Raw genomic sequence first — 22,658 nt, forward strand, 5'->3', positions numbered from 1 at the left:
AGTAGCTGGGGTTACAGGTGTGTGCCACCATGCCCATAAAAGTCATCCATATTTCTACCCAGAAAAAAGAGTCAGTCCTGTTTCGTTGTACAAGCCATGACTTAGCAATTTCTCCAATATTTATGAAAGTCTGTTACTATAAATAATGTTGTTTAAATTATCTTTCTACATAAATCTTTGTCTGGATTTCTGATAATTTTCTTAGGGCAGTTTTCCTAAGGCTGTAATTCCTAGGTCAAGAGATAATGCTATTTTGTGGTTCTTGTTTATTGCCAAATTGCTTTCTGGAAAGTTTTAAATCAGTTCATCCACCTAGAAGTAGAACATATTACCTATCTCACTGTAACCATGGATAAGATCTTAACTTTTAAAAGAAATGACTGGTCAGTGAACATTTGTTGAGTGCCCACTGTGAGCACAGCATCCTACTACCATTAAATGTTACTTGTTTTCACAATTTATTTTAGGTCAACCTAGTTTTTTCAGGGCTTAGGAGCAATCTGAAAAGCAAGGCTGGCCCTAGAAAAAACTCACTAAAACATCAGTGATTGCTTTCCGAAAGGAATGGCATCTGGAGGAGGCCTCAGCCTGGCACTTGAAGAAGTAAAGCACATGTTCACTGCTGAGCTGTTTTAAGTTGGGTAGAATAAGAGCAATCAAGAACACAGAGGGGAAAGCTGTGTAGGCTGATGGGGGTGGAAGGGATTATCTACTAGGTCTTTGTGGCCTCTCAGTTTGAGTAGTCAGACACTTCAGTCATGTTGTTCCAAGGCTTTTGCAGTTCCTGCATTGGTGCTGTTTCTCAGAATAAATACATTAGTTATTTCACTTATGAAGCTCATTTTCTGCATGAGGATGGATAATAGTACTACATCCTGTGAGGACTATTTTCATCTTCCTCTTATGTCAGATATTCTTTTTCTTTATCAGTGGTAGTAAGACAGTGGTGACTTTCCATATGATTATCAGAAAGTAAGACAAACAGTTCACAATAGCATAAGACACAATTACTGAACATGTTCAACCTCAAAAATATTATCTAACCAAAGAAATGCAAACTAACCAATATAATGCCCATGAAAAGTGTAAAAATATTGAAAATGATGATACTCCCCAGTGCTGGGAAGAGTGTGATAAACTGGCCTGCTGCTGATGATACAGCAAACAAGTACAACCCATTTTGAAAGCAATTTGGCAATGTTTCAAGAGTCAGAAAAAGACCTGTGTCATTTAACTCAGAAATTACACTCCTAAGAATTTATTCTAAGGATATAATTCAAAAAAGTGAAAAAAATGTATGCTTAAAGATGCTCATTGCAATATTATAATGGTGAAAAATCCAAAATAGCTGAAATGTTTACTAGTATGGGGAGGTGATCATTACATAAATTATGGTATAGGAACTCAATGGAGTAATATATACACCCCAGGACTCCAGGCAATGTGTTAATTACAACAAGCAGAATTACGAATTAAATGTACTTTATGGTTATAATTAAGTATGAAAAGGGACCAAGATCAGGAGGAAACAAGGAAAAATGAAATTAGTTAATTTGTTAAGACGGTGGAATAGTGAGTGATTTCTCTTTTGTGTTTTGTTATCGCAATGTTTGTGCACTTTAAAAACTTCAGAGCACTTCTAAAATGACTGCTTAAACAGAGAAACCCCACAGTGCTTATCACACTGGCTTACATTTTCCATGCTTCTTTCACAGTGCGTCTCCTCTCAATTATCTCCCTCCGCAGCTTCACCATCTCCCTTTGAATCTCCTCTTCCTCTTTCTTGGCCTCCAGAGCCTTCCTTTTCTTCTCTTCTTGCACCAGACATTGAGCCTCCAAGAAGGCCAATTTTTTCAGGGTCTTTTCTATTCTCTGGTACTCTAGTTCTTTCTCACGTCTTAAGCGATTTTCTTTTACCTTAAAGCAAATATAATAAAGATGAAGTGTGGCCTTTCAAGTAGAAAGGGATATGAAAAACCTTACAATACATTTTGAAGTTCAGAATACAACCAGTTTGAAATATTCTGACCCAGAACTCCACTATTTACTGGTAGGATAGGAGGAATTCATCTGTTTACTGGGTAAAGACCAATATAAAATTTTAGATGAAGTCAGATGAAGATGACTCAAATAATCTGGGAATGATCCACATCACAGAAAAGTAGAGAATCTAATGAGTCAGATCCCAAGTTTTGGATTCTCATTTAGTAATGATTTCTCACTTGTAATGACTGTCCAAGGTGTACATTACTGTTTTTATTATACTTAGGTCACATCTGCATTCTAATTATAATTTAAGAAAGAAGAGAACTTTTTTGGAAGCCACATTGTGAATGACAGAACAGTGATTTATTGACTTTAGGAATACCACAACCCTTTATTCATTTCTATTATTATTATGTAAATATAGCAGTGATTCTGGATCATATTTGGAAATCAAAAACATGAAAAAGCACATTCATTTTTTTCAAACCTATTAATCCTTTAGAGAGCTTGAGTAGCTATGAATTAAGGAAAGGTCCTTTCCTTTCTGCTTCACCTAACTTTACCCTTATCTTACTCTCTAGTTGTGATAAGACTTCTGATAAGGCAGACAATGACTATATAGCTTATTGAACCTTCTCTCCTCCCTTTTGTCATAAATCCAAACTAGAATCATATTTCTACCCATTTCTCTAACATCCCCAGTGCTGATTACATATACCTTGATTGAATAATTTAAAGCAGTTATTTTCAGATTCAGCAATCAGAAATTCAGTGTTATACAAAGATGGCACACACATGTACAGATATTAATTCCAGTTCAGTCTTAGTTCTGGATTCCCTGGCACTCCTTTACAAAGTGTTGAGACACCAGTCTTTTTTGCAATAACCTACTATTCCCTTTGGAGAAAAGAAAGTTCTCACATGCTTTTCTAATTCAAAACAGCTGAACTTGATTCAATTCAGCTCTGTCTTCCATTTTAAATTATAATCACAAAATGAGTGAATTTCAGTTGTCTGGAAAAGAATTATCCTGTAACATTCACAAGAATATTAATAATATTAATGTTGCAATTTGAAAACCAAACTCAAACACACACAATCTACATGTTTATAATAGGAAGTACCACATTCAAACTAATAAGGTTTATCTCAATACTCTTGGTCAAAATCAATTATTCTTTTTTTTGGCTATTTCTTAAATAAATTGTTTCCTACCCTCAGTTTATGAGAATTATTTTTCTTCTGAAGTTCTTATATTTTATTTTTATGCTCCCTAACCAAACCACAGATGGCACCCTTTTTCATAATAAAGCCTATGTCTTTATTTAAGCTTATTAAATGTGTTACACAAAGACTGCTTCCTGTTATCCATTTTAATTTTGTTTTTCCCTCCCACCTGCTTATGTCTCATCTCCATGGTAAGACGAGGATCCTTCTGCTGCTTCTTGTCTTGGTTTTCCTTCCTTCCAAGATCTTCCATCATTGCAGAATCTACCACATTTTTATGGAGCAGATGGTCTATAAATTTTTGAACGGTGGTACTTTCCTCTTCTTCCTCCAAATAGCCACATAAATCTGGGGGAAACAGAACAACAAAAAAGGGAAATTTTTTAAAAAATTAATTTTAGTATTATATTCATATTTACATAAAGAATACTAGTATAGTAAAAATACAAAGCTGTGAATGTTCAATAAATAGTAACTGATAATGGCAACTGGTTGAGTATAGCCCTCAGCAATTACCTTCAACTAAGAGTAAAAAAGCTCCACTTACTAAGCATTGCCCTCACCCAAGCCACTAGAGTCCTTCACTGCCAAATCTAAAAGATTACCATCTAAACAACCTTGAGAACTTCAATCTAAACAATCTTGAGAGCTCTACTGCTTCAAAAAAAAAAAGAAAGAAAGAAAGGAAGAGAAAAGCTTTATTGTGGTATAACTGACATATAATAAACTGCAAATATTTAAAGTCTATGATAAATTTTGACATATGCTAGTAAAACCATCACCACAGTCAAGATAATGAATATACCCATCAGCCCCAGAAGGGTCCTCATGCTGATTTGTAATCTCTTCCTTTCACTCCTCCCTTGCCCTCCACTCTGCTCCAAGTAAGCACAGACCTGCTGCCACTATGTAGTTTTAATTATCCAGAATTTTATATAAATTAAATCATACACTTATATACATTGTATTTTTTCTGACCTAGCCTCTTTCACTCAGCACAATTATTTTGAGATTCATTCATGTTGTGTGTTTCAATAGTTTATCACTTTCTATTGCTGAGTAGTATTCCACCATATGAATACACCACAATTTGTTTATTCACTCATTTGTTGATAGACATTTGAGTTGTTTCCAGGTGTTGGCTATTGCAAATAAAGGTATTATGAACACCCGTGTACAGTCATCCCTCCCTATCTCTGGGGGATTGGTTCCAGGACCTCCTGAGAATACCTAAATCCAAGGATGTTCAAAAATCCGTGATACCAAATGGTGTAGCATTTGCATATAACCTATATCCATCCTGCCTTATACTCTAGATCATCTCTAGATTAGTTATGATACCCAATACAATGTAAATGCTATGTTAATACTTGTTACATGTATTGTTTAGGGAATAATGACAAGAAAAAAGCTGTACATGTACAGTACAGATGGAATTATTTTTTCCTGAATATTTTTGATCCACGGTTGGTTGAGTCCACAAATGCAGAACCCACAGAACATAGGCTTTCTTTTCTGTTGGGAAAATATGTAGGAGTAGAACGACTGGATCATATTATAGCTAAATGCTTACCTTTTCAAGAAACTATCAAACTGTTGTCCAAAGTGGTTACATAACTTTACATTTCCACCAGCATTGTAGAAGTATTCCAGTTTCTCCATATCCTTACTCATACTTGGTATGGTCAGTCTTTCAAATTTAAGCTATTTCAACATATGTAGAGGTAACTCATTGCAGTTTTAATTTGCACTTTTCTAATGACTAATGTTACTGAACATCTTCCTTGATTATGCTTTGTAGTTGTTCCAAAGATTATTGATAGTAGGGTATTGAAGTCTCTAACTACAGTCATGTATCAAATAACAACACTTCCATCAACAATGAACTGCGTGTACACAGGTGGCCTCATAAGATTATAATGGAGCTGAAAAACTCCTATTGTCTAGTGATGCTGTAGCCATCATAATGTCAGAGCACAATGCATTACTCATGTGTTTGTGGTGATGCTGGTATAAACAAAACAACTACACTAACAGTTGTTTAAAAGTGTAGCACATGCACCACATTCTCTTTATCCGGTTTATCACTGATGGGCACTTGGGTTGATTCCATGTCTTTGCTATTGTGAAGAGTGTGTGCTGCAATGAACATACACATGCATGTATCTTTATAATAGAATAATTTATATTCCTTTGCATATATACCCATTAATGGGATTGCTGGGTCAAATGGTTTTCTGCTTCTAGATTTTTGAGGAATACTATGCAGCCATAAAAAGGAATGAGATCATGTCCTTTGCAGAGATATGGATGGAGCTGGAAGCCATTATCTTCAGCAAACTAATGCAGGGACAGAAAACCAAACACTGCATGTTCTCACTTATAAGTGGGAGCTGAATGATGAGAACACATGGAAACGTTGGGAAGAACAACACACACTGGGGCCTGTCATGGGTGGCAGGGGGAGGAAGGGCATTGGGAAGAAAAGCTAATGGATGCTTGGCTTAATACCTAGGTGATGTGCAGCAAACCACCATGGCACGTGTCTATCTTTTTAACAAACCTGCGCATCCTGCACATGTACCCTGGACTTAAAATAAAAGTTAAAATAAAGCACCCACAAAAAAATCTTAGAATACTACACAAAAAAGTACAGCACATATAATTATATACAATACATAATACTTGATAATGATAATAATAACTATGTTACTGGTTTATGTATATACTAAACTATACTTTTATCATTATCTTAGAGTCTATTCCTACTTATTAGAAAAAAAAAAAAAATTGGGCCGGGCACAGTGGCTCAAACCTGTAATCCCACCACTTTGAGAGGCCGACATGGGAGGATTGCTTGAGCCCAGGAGTTCGAGACCAGCCTGAGAAGCAAAGCAAGACCCTGTCTCTATTAAAAGAAGAAAAAAAAAACTAGCTGGGTGTGGTGGCACACACCTGTAGTTTCAGCTACTACGGAGGCTGAGGCTGGAGGACTTCTTGAACCCAGGAGTTCAAGGCTGCAGTGATCTATGATCACCACTGCACAACAAAGGGAGATCCTGTCTCAAAAAAACAAAAAAAGGTCAACTGTAAAATAGCCTCAGGCAGGTCTTTTAGGGGATATCCAAAAGAGGGTAATATTATCACAGGAGATGACAGCTATGTGTGTGTTATTGCCCCTGAAGACCTAGTGAGACAAGATGTGGAGAAGACAGTGATATTGATGATCCTGGCCCTGTGTAGGCCTAGGCTAATGTGTATGTTTGTGTCTTAGTTTTTTAACAAGAAAAAAAAAATTAAAATTTCAAAAATAGAAAAAAGTACATAGAATTAAAAAAAATTTTGTCCAGTTCTCCAATGTGTTCGTTTTAAGCTAAGTGTTACCAAAGAGTCAAAATGTTAGAAAAAATTAAAAATTTATAAAGTAAAAAATTATAGTAAGTTAAGGTCAATTTATTATTGAAAAAAGAAAAATATGTTTTTATAAATTCAGTGTACCCTAAGTATACAGTGTTTTTAAGTCTACAGCAGCATACTTTAACATCCTAGAGCTTCACATTTACTCATGACTCACTCATTGATTAACCCAGAGCAGCTTCCTGCCCTGCAAACTCCATTCATGGTATATACCTTGTACAGGTGTAACACTTTTTACCTTTTATATACTGTATATTTACTGTACCTTTTTATGGATGGATATGTTCAGACACCCAAATACTTACCATTGTGTTACCATTGCCTGTAGTATTAAGTAACATGCAGTACAGGTTTGTGGCCTAGGAGCAATAGTCTATCTCACATAGCCTAGGTGTATGGTAGGCTCTACCATCCAGGTTTGTGTAAGTACACTCTATCATGTTCGCACAATGACAAAATCACCTAATGAGGCATTTTTCAGGACTTATCCCCTTCATTAAGCAACACACGATTGTATTATTGTTGAATTATATTTCTCTCTTTAATTCTGTCAATTTTTGCTTCATCTACCTTGGGACTCTTTTGTCAGGTGTATATATATTTATAGTTGTTATGTTTCTGTGATAGATTAACCCTTTTATTGTTAGAAAATGCACTTTTTGTTTCTAGTAATAATTTTTTCTTTAAAAGTCTATTTTTGGGAAAATTAAAAATCAAAGAAAAAAATAAAAAGTCTTTTTAAATATATGTTAACATAGCCACTGTAGGTCTCTTTTGGTTACTGTTTGCATGGTATATCTTTTTCCATCCTTTTCCTTTTGACCTATTTGTACTTTAAATTGAACATATGTCTCTTTTAGACAGTATATAGCTAAGTCATGTATTTTTTATCCATTCTGCCAATCTCTGCATTTGGACTGAAGTGTTTAATTAAATGTATTTATATTTAATGTAATTCCTGACAAAGCTTACACGTATCATTTTGGTATTTGTTTTCTACACGTCTTATGTAAATGGCCTTTATCAAGTTGAAGAATTTCTCTTGCATTACTAGTTTGCTGAGAAGTTTTTATCAGGAATGCATGTTGGATTTTGTTAAGTGCTTTTTCCGTGTCTATTGAGATAATATGTTAATTAATATTTTTGGTAAACATCCTTTTTAATGGTTACATAAATATTTGTTCAATATTTCAATTTAAAAAAAACTTGACCAGCATATGATGATTGAGACTTAGCATGATACTAGATGATATCAACCAATCTAAGTAAAGGGACATAATTAGATCTATTAGCACTATATCAAAAGAAATAATAGTTTCATTAGATTCCATATATTTGCTTCAGAACAAATATGAAGTACTGAAGTACCACACTTTAATAATGACAATAATAAACTAGAAAATATCCAGAAGGCAGCAACCAGGATAATAAGACCTAGAAACCATGTGGTAGAAAAAAAAAACCTTGTTGAGAGTACTGGTGCTATTTAATCTGGAAACATAGAACTATATGAGTGGTCAAATATGGTAACAACTCCTACAAAAAATAAAACGTTCTTGAGAGAGAAAATGTTATTTTTGTTGTACCATAGGGTAAAAAGTTACTGAAGACAAAATCCTAATTCTCCTAACTAAGGGAAACTGCTATGAGGATTAGAGCCTCAGACCGGTTGAATGGGCTCCCCGCAAAGTGCAGGCTCTCACTCCTGGGAGGTGTTCAGGCAGAGGATACGTCACTACAAGTTAGGGACACTGTAGAATGATCTCTATCTGGGTCGGGGAGGAGGGTAGATCAGACTACCTAGTCTTGAAGGATTCTTCTAATTTGACAAGCTGATAGTTTTGTGATCCTCAACCTGGGGATTTTACAGAGTCCTAAACAAGGGGTATGATGTCAGGTGAATTCACCAAGGGTATCTGAGTCATGTATGGGGAGCTGCCCCACCATTACCATGACTACTCCTATGCTCAGGGAAAAAAAATACACAGACCCTTGAGTGTATTAGATAAACACTCAGACATCAGCCATCTAACTTGTCTGACACTGGCTCTGTGCACAATAGTGGCTTTTCCCTCCTCTGGGGAAAAAAAAAAAAAACAAACTAGAAAAATAGTAACCTCCCTTATAAGTAATAACTAACAGATAAATAAGCATTTTATAAATTTAAAAATTACATAGGAGTACTTAAATGTAGTCTGCATCAAAGTAAATAGTCCAGTGATATATGAGGAAGAGGCACTCTGAAACAGCATTAATTGCTATTATAAGCAGAATTATAAATACAGTTGGCCCTCCCTATCTGCAGATGCCACATTCTTGGATTCAACCAACCGCAGTTCAAAAATATTTGAAAACAAAATTTAAAATAACAATAAAAAATAATAAACATTTTAAAATACAGTATAACAACTATTTACATAGAATTTATACTGTATTAGGTATTGTAAGTGGTCTAGAGATGATTTCAAGTATGCGAGAGGATATGCACAGGACTAGAGCATCTGAGGAGTTTGGTATCTGTGGGGGCCAGGGGTCCTGGAACTAATTCCTCGCAGTTAGTTAGGGATAACTGTAATAGAATATTTTAATTTTTAAAAACACCATGAATTTACTGAAGATATAGCATAAGAAATTTACATTTAACTATGATAAATTAAAACCAATAATAAAAACTAAAATACAGAAAAGTTAAATAGGTATCATTTGTTATTCAAAACAATTATAAAGACTCCTTAGACACATTCATTAGATGTTAAAACTTAGAACAATCAGATAAGTTCTTACCATCAAACTTGTCATATTTCAAATGGTCACTGGCTTCTGGCACAAGAGTGACACTTGACACAGTGTTTTTAGCATCACCTTCTTCATCACTTGCTAATTCTTGCTTAAGTTTGGAGTCTAACCAGTCATTGACCAGCTCCTGAGCTACAGTAAAACAAAAACACATTTTAAATATTTCAATTACTTCAGAGATTTTCTTTATTCACTGTTTTCATTTCTTCAATAAATATTAACTGAGTACCTATCAAGTACTGTTCTAGACACTGGAATACAGCATTGAACAAAACTGGAAAAATAAGCCCTAGCATCATAAAACTTACATTCCAACTGAGGAAGAGAGACAACAAGTAAGTAAGAGAAAAGGCAGGGACAGGAAGAAATGGAAGATGGGTGTTGTAGTTTAAATTGGGAGGTAACCCATTCACAATTGCTTCAAATAGAATAAAATACCTGAGAATCCAACTTACAAGGGATGTGAAGGAACTCTTCAAGGAGAACTACAAACCACGGCTCAATGAAATAGAAGAGGACACAAACAAATGGAAGAATATCCCATGCTCATGGATAGGAAGAACCAATATTGTGAAAATGGCCATACTGCCCAAGGTAATTTATAGATTCAATGCCATCCCCATTAAGCTACCAATGACTTTCTTCACAGAATTGGAAAAAACTACTTTAAAGTTCATATGGAACCAAAAAAGAGCCTGCATTGCCAAGACAATCCTAAGCCAAAAGAACAAAGCTGGAGGCATCACACTGACTTCAAACTTATATTACAAGGCTACAGTAACCAAAACAGCATGGTACTGGTACCAAAACAGAGATATAGACCAATGGAACAGAACACAGCCCTCAGAAATAATACCACACATCTACAACCATCTGATCTTTGACAAACCTGAGAAAAACAAGAAATGGGGAAAGGATTCCCTATTTAATAAATGGTGCTGGGAAAACTGGCTGGCCATATGTAGAAAGCTGAAACTGGATCCCTTCCTTACACCTTATATGAAAATTAATTCAAGATGGATTAGAGACTTAAATGTTAGACCTAAAACCATAAAAACCCTAGAAGAAAACATAGGCAATACCATTCAGGACTTAGGCATGGGCAAGGACTTCCTGTCTAAAACACCAAAAGTAATGGCAACAAAAGCCAAAATTGACAAATGGGATCTAATTAAACTAAAGAGCTTCTGCACAGCAAAAGAAACTACCATCAGAGTGAACAGACAACCTACAGAATGGGAGAAAATTTTTGCAATCTACTCATCTGACAAAGGGCTAATATCCAGAACCTACAAAGAACTCAAACAAATTTACAAGAAAAAAACAAACAACCCCATCAAAAAGTGGGCAAAGGATATGAACAGACACTTCTTAACAGAAGACATTCATGCAGCCAACAGACACATGAAAAAATGCCCATCATCACTAGCCATCAGAGAAATGTAAATCAAAACCACAATGAGATACCATCTCACACCAGTTAGAATAGTGATCATTAAAAAGTCAGGAAACAACAGGTGCTGGAGACGATGTGGAGAAATAGGAACACTTTTACACTGTTGGTGGGACTGTAAACTAGTTCAACCATTGTGCAAGACAGTGTGGCGATTCCTCAAGGATCTAGAACTAGAAATACCATTTGACCCAGCCATTCCATTACTGGGTATATACCCAAAGGATTATAAATCATGCTGCTATAAAGACACATGCACATGTATGTTTATTGTGGCAATATTCACAATAGCAAAGACTTGGAACCAACCCAAATGTCCATCAATGACAGACTGGATTAAGAAAATGTGGCACATATATACCATGGAATACCATGCAGCCATAAAAAAGGATAAGTTCATGTCCTTTGTAGGGACATGTATGCAGCTGGAAACCATCATTCTCAGCAAACTATCACAAGAACAGAAAACCAAACACCGCATGTTCTCACTGATAGGTGGGAATTGAAAAATGAGAACACTTGGACACAGGAAGGGGAACATCACACACTGGGGCTTGTCACGGGGTGCGGGGAACGGGGAAGGATAGCATTAGGAGATATACCTAATGTAAATGATGAGTTAATGGGTGCAGCACACCAACATGGCACATGTATACATATGTAACAAACCTGCACATTGTGCACTTGTACCCTAGAGCTTAAAGTGTAATAAAAAATTTTTAAAATAATAATGAAAATAAATTGGGAGGTAAAAGCAAGCTTCACTGAGAAAAAGATATTTGAGCAAAGAAGGGAAGAATGTGAGAGAAGTGAGGATGTATAAGGTAATATTATTCTCTGCAGAGGGAAAGCAAATGCAGAGGTCTTGTGCAGGAGTATCTACAGTGTTGGAAAATCAGCAAGGAGGCCAGTGTGGTCAAAGAGAAGTGAGTGAGGAGGAGACAGTAGGAGATGAGGTTGGAGGGGTAATGTGCAGACCAGCTTTAGGGGAGTGTTTAGGGCAATGATTATCAACCAGGGGCAATCTTGCCCCTCAGTGGACTTAAGCCAATGTCTAGAGCCATTTTGTGTTGTCATAACTGGGGGAAGTAATACTACTGTCTAGTAGGTAGAGGCCAGGGATGCTGCTAAACATCCTGCAATTCACAGGACAGCCCCCACAAAAATCCTCTAGCCCAAAATGTCAATAGTCCTGAGGCTGAAATTCCCTTGCTTAGAGTCTTGACACTATTCTAGCTACTTGGGCTTTTACTCTGCATGCAATGGGAAGCCACAGGAGAGATGTGAGCAGAGAGGTGATGATATATTTTAAGAGAATCACTTTGACTATTAAGTTAAAATAAACTATAGGGGACAAGGACGGAGGCACGGAACACCAATTGGGAAATAAGTACAATAATCCAGAAGAGAGGTAATGGTGGCCTGGACCTGGGAGTGGAGGTATTACCAATGGTCAGATTCTAGAAAAGAATGTTTTGAGGTGGAGTTGACATGACTTGCTGATGGATTGGATATGGGACATGAGAGAAAGAAATCTATGAGGTTTTTGGCTTAAGCAACTGCAAGGATGGTGATGCCATTTACTGAGATGGGGAAGGCCAAGGATAGCAGTAGGTTTGAGGAGGAAGATCAGGAGTTCAGTCCCAGACATGTTAGGTTTGAGATGTTTAGGAGACATTCAAATAGGGATGTCAAATATGGTATTGGCTACAATACTCTGGATTTCAGGGGAGAGGTCCAAGCTGAAGAAATAAATGTGGAAGTTTTCAGCACGTAGACTATATTTAAAATCATAGAAGTGGATGAAATTACCAAAGGAAGAACGTAGACAGAGAAGAAGTTTAAGGACTGAGTGCTGAGGAACTCCAGGATTTAGGGGTTGAAGAGATAAGGTGGAACCAGGAAAGCCGACTAGGAAGGAGAGGCCATTGAGGTAGGAGGAAAATCAAAGAGTGTTATATCCTGAAAGCTAACCTCCATTTGAATTTCTTTCTTAATGCTATTGAGACAATCTCCTGAAATTATTTAGGTATGGGGAAAATGCCTGCTTTAGCATAACTTTCATCACTGTTATTACTATCAAACAGCTCTTTTGTTTATTTTCTCATTATCTTCATCATTATTGTGATCATTATTGCATAGTTAGTTCTTAGGGAATGGGGTGTTTATATTAAATGATGCCAAGAGACATTTAATATAGATAAAATAGGAAAAAATAAATCAGAGTAATATAAACGACGTGTTAAAGGCATACTAGCAACTAATGCTACTGGCTTTCAGGGGGAGGTAGAGAAATGGAGAAGATATTTACTGAGTAGCCCTTGTGTACAATAATTCAAACATTTATGTGTATAATAATTTATACGCAAAATAATTCACACCTACTAAATGACATGTATTGGTACATGGGGATTTACTGTGAAGTACCCCCAAAAACAAATAAAACTTCCCTTGGAGGGGTTAAACTGTAGAAATACCTCATGATGGACCACATGAGAAGTATACAAACTACCTTAAAGCACAGATTTTCAAAGTATGTTCCTCAGAACACTACTTTTTGTAGAACATTAATATAGTTGATGAGATGAGAAAAAATGGTATCAACCTTTGAAAACTATGCTCTATCCACTGCTGTTCTGTCCATACACCAAACCATGTTCCTAATGTGAATCACTAGTTTCTCAGGATAATATACAGATTTCAGGATAAAAAGAGGTTCATGGTCTAGGCAGCATGGGAAACCAGGCAAGTAAACATTACTTTCTAACTGTATGACTTCTCAGAACCCTTAACAGGTTAAAGTATATTGTGTGTCTCTATTGGCAGGGTGGGAGGTGAGGTGAGCAAGATCAGCCAAGCCAATTTTAGAAACAATCTCCTTTCTCTAGCTCCAGTACTATCAACCACTCTAAACCACTCACCATTACTGCTCACCCAGACTACTGCCAGCAGCCTCCACTGGTTGCCCTTTTCTCTCTTTTTCTCCCCTATAATCCATTCTTCCTATATTTAATTAATTAATTAATTAATTTGAGATGGAGTCTTGCTCTGTCACCCAGGTTGGAGTGCATAGCAAGATCTCAGGTCACTGCAACCTCCGCCTGCTGGATTCAAGTGATTCTCCTGCCTCAGCCTCCCAAGTAGCTGGGATTACAGGCACCCACCACCACCCCCTGCTACATCCTTCATATATTTTATAAACTGTCATATTACTCCTCTGCTTAAAACTCTTCAATTCTATCCTGTCATACTCAGAGTAAAATCTAAATTCTTTCCCCAGGCTTGGAAAGCCCTATGTGACATGCCTTCTCCTCACTCCCGCCAGCTTCTGTCTGTGGGGATGCTCCAGCCACACGGGTCTTCCTGCAGCACACCATGCCTGTCTGTACTTCATGCTCCCTTTCCATCTGCCTGGATGCTTCCCCCATCACATTGTTAGCTGACTCCTTGCTCCTCGCTGACTCAGGTCTGAACTTGAATGACTTTTTACTACTGGATCACTGTAAAATTTTCTTTATTCCCACAGGAAATGTATATTTCATGAAACAAAGGGCTTTGTCTCTCTTGTTCTTAACCAGTACTTCCAGTGCCTAAAATTGTACCTAGCACAGAGTATATACATGTTGACAAAATGAAGAAATAAATGGAATTACTGGAGACATAAGGAATTCAAATGGAAGTTGGCTTGTAGGACATCACACTCTTGACTTTCCATCTACCATAGTGGCCTCCCTCTCTCAGTCTCCTTTGTTGGTCCTTCTTGATTCCTTCCATCCCTAAATGGTAGAGTTCCTCAGGGCATCAGTAATGAAAATACCAAATGCCGGAAGAGTAAATGCTTCTGGGACATAGGAAGGTTAGACTGTTTTTAGGGTCTCTTTATCAGGAGTAAAACTGATTTATAGACTGTAGTCAAATTATCTGTATAATATCTGATCAAATTAACTTGCTACCATCTTTGTCCCAGGACTAACATCTTACAGCATTCGCTAATTAGCTGTTGTATCAAACCACCTCTAGATGTGGTTCTCATTTGGGCAACAAAATGAGGCTTAAGTATATCCTTACTTGTAATATTGGAGTTAATTCCAGAGTAAAATAGCTTCAGGGGAGTAGAAAGAAAGGGAAATTAAGAACAAGAGTAAGAAAAACTTCCATTCTCTACGTTGAAATGCATCATGGGGTTATGCTTTAAGAATTGTTAACATTACAGCAGAAAATGCATTCTCTTACCTTCTGCATAGATTTCATCATGATCCTCTATTTGCTCAGATGTTTTCCAATCTGTGATTTGGCCCCGGGGACTTCTGGGTAAATCTGAATTTCTAGTAAAAAATGCATTTGACACTGCAAATTCTGAGGCTTTCTCCACTCTCTTCAATATAACAGAAAAAAAAATCCATTAAGACAACAAATGTGTTCAGTTACAGAATTTCTCTCCTATTCAAGAATCTGATTTTCTACCAACTACTAAGATTCATTCATCTTTCCATTTGTGGAGAAACTCTTGAGGTTTAAACATCTACCCCCAAATATTCTGGGGGGTTTCATATATATTAAATTAATTGCAGTATTTTAGCAAGTTCTAACAGGTGTTCACAATTTTGATATTTGAACAAAAGGTTATTAAGATTTAGATAACTTTTGTTTAGGGCATTAGTGATAGGATCCTGAGACATGGATATTTTACTTTAAATAAAAAATATTATATTTTATTAGTTTTCATGCCCTTAGGACTTGCATATGAATATGAACCAGAGGTGGAGTAACCACACTTCAGCAAATTAGTACTCCTGAAGGAAACCTCCCACCTTGTATTAGGCAATCATATATTAGGTTCAATACAATTGGGATAAAAAGAGTCACTTAACTGTAGCCATCTAGAATGTTTTAATTCAACAGCAAGAGTCTAGTAAAAACATGACCAAATTTGCAGGATTGGGAGAAGAAATAGCAGAAGTGGGCAAACTGCCTTAGCGTTTTTATTTACCTGCACAGAATAAAAACGCTTATTTTAGGCTGGTGTAGTGGGTCATGCCTATAATCATAGCACTTTGGGAGGCCAAAATGGGAGGACTGCCTAAGCCTAGGAGTTTGAGACCAGCTTGGGGAACATAGTGAGACCCCACCTCTAGTTAAAAAATAAAAAATTAGCCAGGCGTGGTTGTGCACACCTATAATCCTAGCTACTTCAGAGGCTGAGGTGGGAGGAATCGCTTGAGCCCAGAGCATTGGGACTGCAATGAGCTGTGTTCATGCCACTGCACTCCTGCCTGGGTGACAAAGTGAGACTGTGTCTCAAAATAAATAAATTTAATTAAATAAATTTTAAAGCTGGGCATGGTGGCTCATGTTGTAATCCCAGCACTTTGTGAGGCCGAGGCGGGTGGATCACTTGAGGTCAAGACCAGCTTGGCCAACACAGTGAAACCCTGTCTCTACTAAAACTACAAAAATTAGCCGGGTGTGGTGGCACACACCTGTAATCTCAGCTACCTGGGCAGCTGAGGCATGAGAATCACTTGAACCCGGCAGGCAGAGGTTGCAGTGAGCCGAGATTGTGCCACTGTACTCCAGCTCGAGTGACAGAGCAAGACTCTCGTCTCAAAAGAAAAAAAAAATGTTAAAACTTATTTTATGGCTGGGCGCGGTGGCTCAAGCCTGTAATCCCAGCACTTTGGGAGGCCGAGATGGGCGGATCACGAGGTCAAGAGTTCGAGACCATCCTGGCTAACACAGTGAAACCCCGTCTCTACTAAAAAATTCAAAAAGCTAGCCGGGCGAGGTGGCTGGTGCCTGTAGTCCCAGCTACTCGGGAGGCTGAGGCAGGAGAATGGCGTAAACCTGGGAGGCGGAGCTTGCAGTAGCTGAGATCCGGCCACTGCACTCCAGCCCAGGCAACAGAGCGAGACTCCGTCTCAAAAAAAAAAAAACAAAAAAAAACTTATTTTATAACTTAACCGCTAACTTCCCCCTCCCAGAAACCTGTGTTCTCCCATGAGTGCTGTGTTTCTTCCAACTCAGGTAGTGACAACTACATTCCTCAGGGTGCAAACTTTAGAGTCCTTAATCCAATCTATCTCTCTCTTTCTCACCCCACCTATAATTGATCAGGAAATCTGTTGACTATCTTTAAAATATATATAGAATCTGACCCCCCTTCCCATCACGTCCATTGCTACCATCTTGGTCCAAGGCACAACAATTTCCTGACAGGTTTTCTGGAATAGCCTCTCACCACAGCACTGAATGACTCCTTTAAAATGAAAGCCACATCATGTATATCACAACTCCACTCAAAAGCCTTCAATGGCTCCTGATCTCAATCAGAATTAATGTCAAAGTCCTTTCAATGAGCTTTCAGGTCCTGCCACACAGCCCTTTGTGAGCTTTCCAAGCAGCTTGCTACTCTTTGTTTTGCTCATTCTACTTCAGCCACATGGACCTCCTTGCTCATTCCTCCTCAGATATGCTCAGTGTGTCCCCAGCTTAGGGCCTTTGTACTTGCTTCCCCTCTGCCTGAACTGCTGAACTGCTCTCCTACAGATACCCATAGGCCTCCTTCCCTCACCTCCTGAAGCCTTTGCTCAAATGTCACCTTCCCAGTAATGCCTTCTTTGACCACCCTATATAAAACTGTCAACACTCTCCTCCAGCTTCCTTCTCCCTGTCCTCTGCTCTGACTGTCTCTATAGTACTTACCACCCTATCGTATATTGGCACTGGGACTCTCAACACTCACATGCAAGCTAATCTTACTAGATATTGCAGAATGGTCTTCCTAAAGGCTAGCATTCATGATGGTAGATCCACTTTAGTCGTCTTCTAAGTTAGGCTTTCTGCAGTATCTAGGAAGCTTGCCCGGACCCCGTTTAAATTAGTGCCTCTCACCACATACTTTCATTATATCTTTAATTCTCTCATGAACTTTAGGTAAGTTGTTTATTCTCCACTGGACTGTAAACTCTGGGAGGGCAGGGACTGTACCTGTTCTGATTTAGCTCCAACGCCCAACACAGTGGGCTAGTATTTAGTAGGCACTCAAATACCAGCTGAATAAATAAATGGTTAAAAATTATTACATTTAGCCTAGGATCTATTACATCTATCTAGGATCTGGTGCTCATGATGCATGTCAATTTAGATGAGTAATCACTCTTCAAAATACTGTCAGAAGGGTCTTTTCCCAGGAAAATGTGACATGATTTTGATACATGTGGTATACGATGAATTGAATATGGCAAGCTGCCAAACTGACACTCAGAAGCACACACCTGGAATGATTTAATGGTATTTTCAAATTAAATGGTACTCGGACTCAAAAATACATATCTCAGGCCTGGAAGAAATGTCAGAGGTTATCTAACACAACCCCCCCTTCACTGAATCCTGAAACACATTGTTCATTAGCCTAACATTAAGTGACCATTTAGAGTCCAAACATTAAGTGACCATTTAGAGTCCATTAAAATAACTTTAGTGGTAGAAAACACATCTCCATAAGAATGCCCAGTCCACTTTTGGATGGACTAGTCATTAGAAAATTCTTATCTGTGATGCACATGTAGTTTTCACCCATTAGTCCCTATGTTATTGTAACTACAGTGAAGTCTTTCCAACATCTGAGGAAGACCACTATATCCTCTCCCAAGGCTTCTTTTCCCAACTCCTTTAATCCTCTTCAAGTGATACTCATGGCATTTGAAATGATGTCTACACACCTCTTTTCTTGTCATTCCTACTTAAATGGTTTCGTGAGAGGCAACAGAATTATCAAAAAAATACTAAAAAGTATAAAATTAAGGCAACTTACATAGTCACATGGAATAAAAATAGCAGAGTATGTGCAAAGTGGAGGTCTACTCATATTTCTTTTCCATCTGATTATGCTTGACTCTTAATTATCTTTTTATTCTAAATTTGAAATATCCTTACCTTTATCCAGTGTTCCACATTGTCAGGACCAAAAGCAGGCTGTAGATAACATATATAACACATTAATACACAGCAATATCTTCATCAACTTTGCCATTTAAATCTATCTTTCTGACTAAAGCATATGGAACAGTGTCCTTTATTATTTCCCCAAAGCATTTCAGTAGGAAGTTCAGCAAGATTAGCAATAAAAGACACAGAATAGCAGTATGAGGAGAAAACATGAAGCCTTCCTGGGACATTGTTTTTATTTCTTGTCTAGGCCCACCTTGAGATTGTGATTTAATTGGGATAGGACCCTGTGGCACTGCTATTTTTTTAAACCTCCTAAGGGTTAAGAGTCAAGATATAGAAATGCTAAATATAAAGCTACTCATTAAAAAAAAAGGCACTCATTAATTAGCCAGATTATCCAAGTAATCTTTAGCTTAAAGAAGGGTGTGTTCCTCTCTTTACTCCTTTCATAAGTAGCCTGTAGCAAGAGGCTTTCTCATCTTACCTAGATCAGGGATCTTGTTTGGTCCAATAATAACTGAGGGTTAATCAATCTGACTTCTACTGTTTTACAAAGCAGAAAATACAAATTTCCACCCAGATCAGTCAGGTATTAATCTGAAATTAGAAGTAAAACCATCAGGACATTTCCTTTCTTCACTCTCTGTAACACCCAGAAGCTTGCAGAATTCTCTCTAATAGTCACTTAACGAATAGAGTTATCTTCTTTACTAAAAATTCAGGTGTGTTTTTAAAATAAGGGGATATCCTGATGATTTGTCACTGGAACACTAAATCTCTTTTGGTTTGGTGTTCCCAGTTCATAAATTGCTTCTCACTCAAATATGCTCACTAAAATAATAATAATATTAATAATAATAAAATAAGGGGATATCTAAACTAGCATGTTGACACATGGATGTGGGAAAAATATAATACTCTCTTTCACTTACCTAACACTTTGCCTTCAGACCATCTTACTGATAACTAACGCAGCTGTACTGCTTAATAATTTTGTCACTGCAACAAAGAAAGAACTGATCCAATTAAAACACAACTGAACTTGAAAGAGCCCTGTTTTCCCCTTTTTCTCTCTAGGCAGTAATAATGAGCACTAGCAGGAAAAATCCTTCCTTTTGGAGTCCTAAGAAATTATTCTAAATTTTTACCTTTCATCATCAAGTCCATATCCATAACCTATTTTGGATCCAATATATCATGCAACTGATATATCGAAATAGCAGCAGCCTCAGTTTCCAAGTCTCCCTAATGCTCCAGCCTGTGCCCTCTAGTATCTAGGGCAACATATTTACCATGTGGAATATATCCAATGCATTTAGTTGGTAAATTTAGAATAAATTGCAAGAACAATTGCCTGGGGCCCTCACAAAGGCCACATACATCTACAGAATATTATTTGGGAAAGTGTAACTTAAGGGTGAAAACAGCGGCTGAAACTGCTCTGTAGCTCAAAGCTGAGAAGCTTCTCCATTTTAGTACTCTCATTTAGATTTTAAGCATCCTTTTAGGGACTGTTAAAAAGGTAGTCTGTGGAAAGCACACACGGTGCAACTGTGACTTTGCACATGTCACATATGTTTTCAAGTTTAAAATGTGGGTTATCAGTTTGTTATCTTCAGGTGCTAATGCATCCAAATGGGTGACAGATACGGAGAGAATCTATTTTTCGAATGTTGATTGAATTTAGAAATTCCTGTGCGAATCAAGTATTAATGTATTCAATATCCATGTGCACTCCTGAGTTTATTTAGATACTTTACGTAAAAGTGGAGGGGCAGGAATACAGGTAGGGTATTTAATGTGAAGCTCTCCCCCGTTAATAAAGATCAATTCCCCCAAGATTTGCAAAAAAAAAAAAAAAAAAGAGAGAGAGAGAAAAAGAAAGAAATGTGAGAGAAGTTTCCTAAAATTTAAGGGGGAACGGAGTTTGCAAACTCCTTTACACTCCGAAGGGCATTAGCAGACACCTCTGGTTTTAGAAAAGCGTTAGAAACAGTTCTTCCACGATGCTGGCCCACCAAAGCCGTAATGTACCCAGACCCCAGAGATCCTAGAGCACATCACTCAGGGCAATGCTGGCTTTGGGGCGGTTAAGGCAGGGGCGTGTCAGCTAAGGATAAAGAGGCAGGAAGCACAGAGGGGCCGCGACTGGCTTCCTAACTGCCCCGCCCCTTGGGGAAGTCCCCGCCCTCCAAAGCTCTCGATTGGGATCACCTGGGGACTTGGCTGCCTTGTGAAGCGTTTCCAGCGATTCAACCCCATCCTTTTCTTTGAGGAGGACCTTCCCTGAGGCGCCATTAGCATTTTCCAAGTTCGAGCTCGAACCTCGGCCAAAGCTGCCACAACCGCTCTTCTGCCCGGGCTGCTTCCGGGTCACGCTGGGAATTGTAGTTCCCCCGCCCGCAAGGAAAGCAGGGGTAGTACGCCGTCGAACCACCACTCCCACGAGGCTCTGCGCAGGCCGCTCGCGTTGGCTCAGTTACCATAGCAACGGCAGAGGTCCCTCGCTCTTGCCGTCATCAAGGCTCGCTTTAATGTCGGCTTTGCTTTTTTTCTGGCGCCCAATGATGACGCAGTACTCCCTGATTGGGTCTGCACTGGAGGCAGTGATTTGGGGGCAGAGAATTCTGCAAGCCTAACACGTGGTAGTGAACTGTGAAGAGTTTGAGGGGTCTGAACACTATAAGAGTCGAATAGTTTGTTGGCAGGTAAGTGCCCTTTTGCCCTGCTGGTGTGGGAGCTGCTAGAGATGGATGAGTCGCGTCGCGCCCAGACGCTTCCTGGTTGTGTTGCAGTAACAGTGATAGTACTCCCGCCATGGCTCCTCTCCTTCCCTTTTCAGGGTCTCCTGGTAGATCTTGGCTTTTGTAAATTAAGATTCTCATAAATCGTGTAAGCCTCGCCGACACCTCTGAGATAAAACGGCCCCTTTCGATTAGCCTCTGCTCAAGGGTAGAGTTCTCAGTTGGAAATTTTTATTCCGAACTGCCCATGGGAGGGTGGGACCATCTTCAATCTCTGAGCTAAGTGCCTAGGGAGGTCTGGGGCCATGGAGATGGCCCATGGAGCAAAGATAAATTCTGACTTATTGGCTGAGCCGAGGTGTTTCCAGAGACAGCCCATTTGGGGTGATAAATGGGCTTATAAAGCAGAGTAAAGATTTAGAACAGGAGTTTTGGATTCAGCTACTTTGTGGCTATGTGACCTTAGGCAACTTGTTTAATAACTCAGAGACCCTATTTTCTCATGCAAAATGGGGACGATAATACCTGAATCACTGGAGTGTTGGAATGATTAAAAATAAATGTATGTAAAGCATTCTGCCCGGAAATGTAAACTAAAGTTGACTTGAAATTGGTGAGAATGAGGTTGGGGAAGCTATGTCCTCGGACTGTTGCAGCGATCCTAGGACCAGCTCTGTAGTTGGTCTATCTGAAAGGCGGTTGAATAAATTGTGTTCATACAAACTATGCGGTATCACGAAGTAGTTTTTTTCAAAAGGGTAAGTTAGCTTTATGTTTCTTCTTCAGGAAAGACATCTAATGTTTATTCTTGAGAGAAAAGCAAATTGCAGAGAAGTGCATATATTATAGTATGTTTCCATTTTTGTAAAAGCAAACCCTGACCAAAACACTCCCTTCCATATGCAAGTATGTTTAAATGTTTGAGAATGGAGAAAGATTGCAGAGACTGGGAGGGTGGATTAGAGGCGGGAGGGAGAAAGGGAAAAGAACAAGAACACTATAGCAAAATGGTAACTGATTATAATGTGCTTGTGGACCACATGGAACTTCTCATAAGCTCCCAGCCTATTAGAGTATAGCGTTGA

At 38.3% G+C, this 22,658-nt stretch overlaps 2 protein-coding genes across 4 annotated transcripts in view; one reads left to right on the forward strand and one right to left on the reverse strand.

The window, feature by feature from the left end:
* The window catches only part of KIAA1407 (KIAA1407 ortholog), an 86,581-nt gene extending 65,372 nt beyond the window's left edge, over positions 1 to 21,209 (reverse strand). The window contains exons 1-6 of the mRNA XM_011940589.1: positions 21,044 to 21,209; positions 18,815 to 18,853; positions 15,113 to 15,254; positions 9,415 to 9,558; positions 3,383 to 3,561; positions 1,694 to 1,917 (exon numbers count right to left, since the gene is read on the reverse strand). Of these exons, the coding sequence (XP_011795979.1) occupies positions 1,694 to 1,917; positions 3,383 to 3,561; positions 9,415 to 9,558; positions 15,113 to 15,254; positions 18,815 to 18,853; positions 21,044 to 21,133 (818 nt within the window). The 5' untranslated portion in view covers positions 21,134 to 21,209. The remainder of the gene's footprint in view (positions 1 to 1,693; positions 1,918 to 3,382; positions 3,562 to 9,414; positions 9,559 to 15,112; positions 15,255 to 18,814; positions 18,854 to 21,043) is intronic.
* QTRTD1 (queuine tRNA-ribosyltransferase domain containing 1) overlaps positions 1 to 22,658 on the forward strand; it is an 80,975-nt gene that overhangs the window by 24,619 nt on the left and 33,698 nt on the right. The window contains exon 1 of one of the 3 annotated variants that reach the window (XM_011940587.1): positions 21,424 to 21,537. The exons of 1 other annotated variant lie outside the window; for it this stretch is intronic. The gene's annotated coding sequence lies outside the window, so the exon portion shown is untranslated. Of the gene's footprint in view, positions 1 to 21,423; positions 21,538 to 22,658 lie in introns of those variants that run through there. One more of the 3 variants, XM_011940588.1, reaches the window with a different exon arrangement.

This window comes from Colobus angolensis, unplaced genomic scaffold (assembly GCF_000951035.1).
Source record: "Colobus angolensis palliatus isolate OR3802 unplaced genomic scaffold, Cang.pa_1.0 Scaffold190, whole genome shotgun sequence".
NCBI classification, from domain to species: domain Eukaryota; kingdom Metazoa; phylum Chordata; class Mammalia; order Primates; family Cercopithecidae; genus Colobus; species Colobus angolensis.